Raw genomic sequence first — 2,202 nt, 5'->3', positions numbered from 1 at the left:
AAACAGGTCTCAAAGACTAAACAGAATGAAAACCTGATCAAGATGTTGCTTAGAGCTGGAGCTGATGTTAATGCTACAGACTTTGTAAGTGGGTTTAGACAAACGAAAATGTGGTTCATATGCATGCAACAATACTAAAACCAGACTTCAGAATCTGCTAGCAACACAGTCCTGCTTTCAGAGTAGGCCCAGGGACTGAACAGGCTGTGATGTACCAGGAGGATTCAGTGTTTCCCCTTGATAGTTAGGCAATAGTTTTGTAATGTACACAGAAATAGTTTTCCACTGATGAGTAATTATCACTGTCTGAGTAATGCCCTCTTAAGAGAATCCATGCAAGCTGGGTTGAGATACTTACCTATTAAGTACCTGATCCTTTAAAGATTCTAGTGGTACAAAGATCTGAGTTTACCATGGTTTAAGAGTTCTTGGACTGGAGCAGATTTGTGGGCAAAAATCATGCCACAGTGCTAGACCCTGTGTCTTCTCTTGATCTTTGGAGTGTGCTGATCTGCCATATGTAGAGTTCTGAATCTACTACTTGGGTGTGGTAAAGAGCTTCTCTAAGGCAGAAAAGGACAACCCTCAATTTTTGCAGCAACCAAATTCTAAAACACTGAAGTGTGCGCAAACAGTACTGCTTAAGACATAGTTGTTGAGATCAAGATTGTGGAATCCTCTGAAATTAGTAAAGAACTATTGGCTTTCTTCTGAAGGTACCAGACCTGTTTTAGCAGCTGCATCCCAGGGACGGAATGATATTTTTTTTGTTCCTGTTGCTCTCATGAGAATGTATTTATTTTACTATGTTGTGTATTGTGACAGGAATTGATGTGTCTCTTGCATCCAGCTGTCAGGGGGTAAATGATAAGGCTACAGGCAGTGGTACTTGCCTAAGGTCTATGGCAGAAGTAGTAGAACTAAAATTTATGTGCTTCTGTTTCCCTTCAGTCTGGTAGCACAGCCCTTCACTATGCTTGTGAAATGAAAAACCAGGCAGTCATTCCTCTACTGCTTGAAGCTCATGCAGACACTTCTGTAAAGAATCAGGTAAGAGGGTGAAGTTGGTGACTGCATTTCCTTATCATGATGGTGAACCAGTATGTTGTAGGCCTTAGCTGGTGTGCAGCAGCTTTAAAAAAAGGGTGCACAGCTTCATGGCGGCAGACTTGTTTGCTGTGGGGTATAAAGAACATTTGCTCCATTTCCTTTGTTGGCAAGAACAACTTTAAAGTCCAAATCCTTCATTCCTGGGTCTCTACCGGTAAACGCTGCCTGCATGCCCATGGGATTGGCAGATCTCCTAGCTATCTTTACCTCTTCTTAACTCAGAGCTTCTCTATGGTTGTTCCTAGGATGCAGGCTGCAGGGCAGTGGTAAGAGCCTTCCTAGGTGCTTTTTGTGCCACTGGACTCTTCTCAGAGAGGCTAAGTCAAGCTGCTTCTGTCATAAGAAAACTCAAATGTTATCCAAATAAATATCGACCTGGGAGTATTTGCATTACTGATCTGAGACGAGCAATGTATTGCCCATGTTGCTCTTGAAATCAGCACATGGCTTAGCTCTGCACTGTCTTTGGACCTTAGCCCCAGGAAACAGTGAAATGGCTGCCACTGCTGGAGGGGAAGGGAGGACTGTGCCCCTGGCTTCAGTGAGAGTAGTATTAGATCAAGCACATTCTGAAACCTTCGTTTTAGAGCAAGGATGTGACAGTGAAACTGACACAGGAGAGCAATGCATCTGGGTGGCAAATGAGAAAGCTTTTTGTACTTGACCCATATCTATCGTAATTACAATGTATTTCATTTGTTTCTTTCAGGATGGGGAGACTCCCTTAGATATAGCAAGAAGATTGCAGTTCCACAACATTGAAAGCATGCTAAGGAAGACTTCCTAGTCATCAAGGACTCTTGAACTTGTGGAAAATTACCTCATCTGGCAATCTATCTTGCACTGCAGCAGGAGTCCTGCAGAGGGTTGAGGGCTGTTACTGGATGAACGCCTGGTCCAAATTGACCCATTCCTTACTGCAGACTTTGACTATTCCGTATGAGACTTCCCAGTGCCCCTAAGGCCACGTGGGCTGAAAGGAGTTAATTTGATTTTACTAAGTTGTGAATGATTATGAGAGTGTTCAGAATATTGCCCTTTCCATCTGCTTCCCCAGACTTATTACTTGACGTATGCAGACTGTGGATTTTG

At 43.1% G+C, this 2,202-nt stretch overlaps 1 protein-coding gene across 1 annotated transcript in view; it reads left to right on the top strand.

The window, feature by feature from the left end:
- ANKRD22 (ankyrin repeat domain 22) overlaps positions 1 to 1,897 on the top strand; it is a 9,834-nt gene extending 7,937 nt beyond the window's left edge. The window contains exons 4-6 of the mRNA XM_010074755.1: positions 7 to 84; positions 952 to 1,050; positions 1,820 to 1,897. Of these exons, the coding sequence (XP_010073057.1) occupies positions 7 to 84; positions 952 to 1,050; positions 1,820 to 1,897 (255 nt within the window). The remainder of the gene's footprint in view (positions 1 to 6; positions 85 to 951; positions 1,051 to 1,819) is intronic.
- The last annotated feature ends 305 nt before the right edge of the window (positions 1,898 to 2,202 follow it).

This window comes from Pterocles gutturalis, unplaced genomic scaffold (assembly GCF_000699245.1).
Source record: "Pterocles gutturalis isolate BGI_N339 unplaced genomic scaffold, ASM69924v1 scaffold35682, whole genome shotgun sequence".
In the NCBI taxonomy this organism is placed as follows: domain Eukaryota; kingdom Metazoa; phylum Chordata; class Aves; order Pterocliformes; family Pteroclidae; genus Pterocles; species Pterocles gutturalis.
This window is presented reverse-complemented; position numbering and strand designations above follow the sequence as displayed.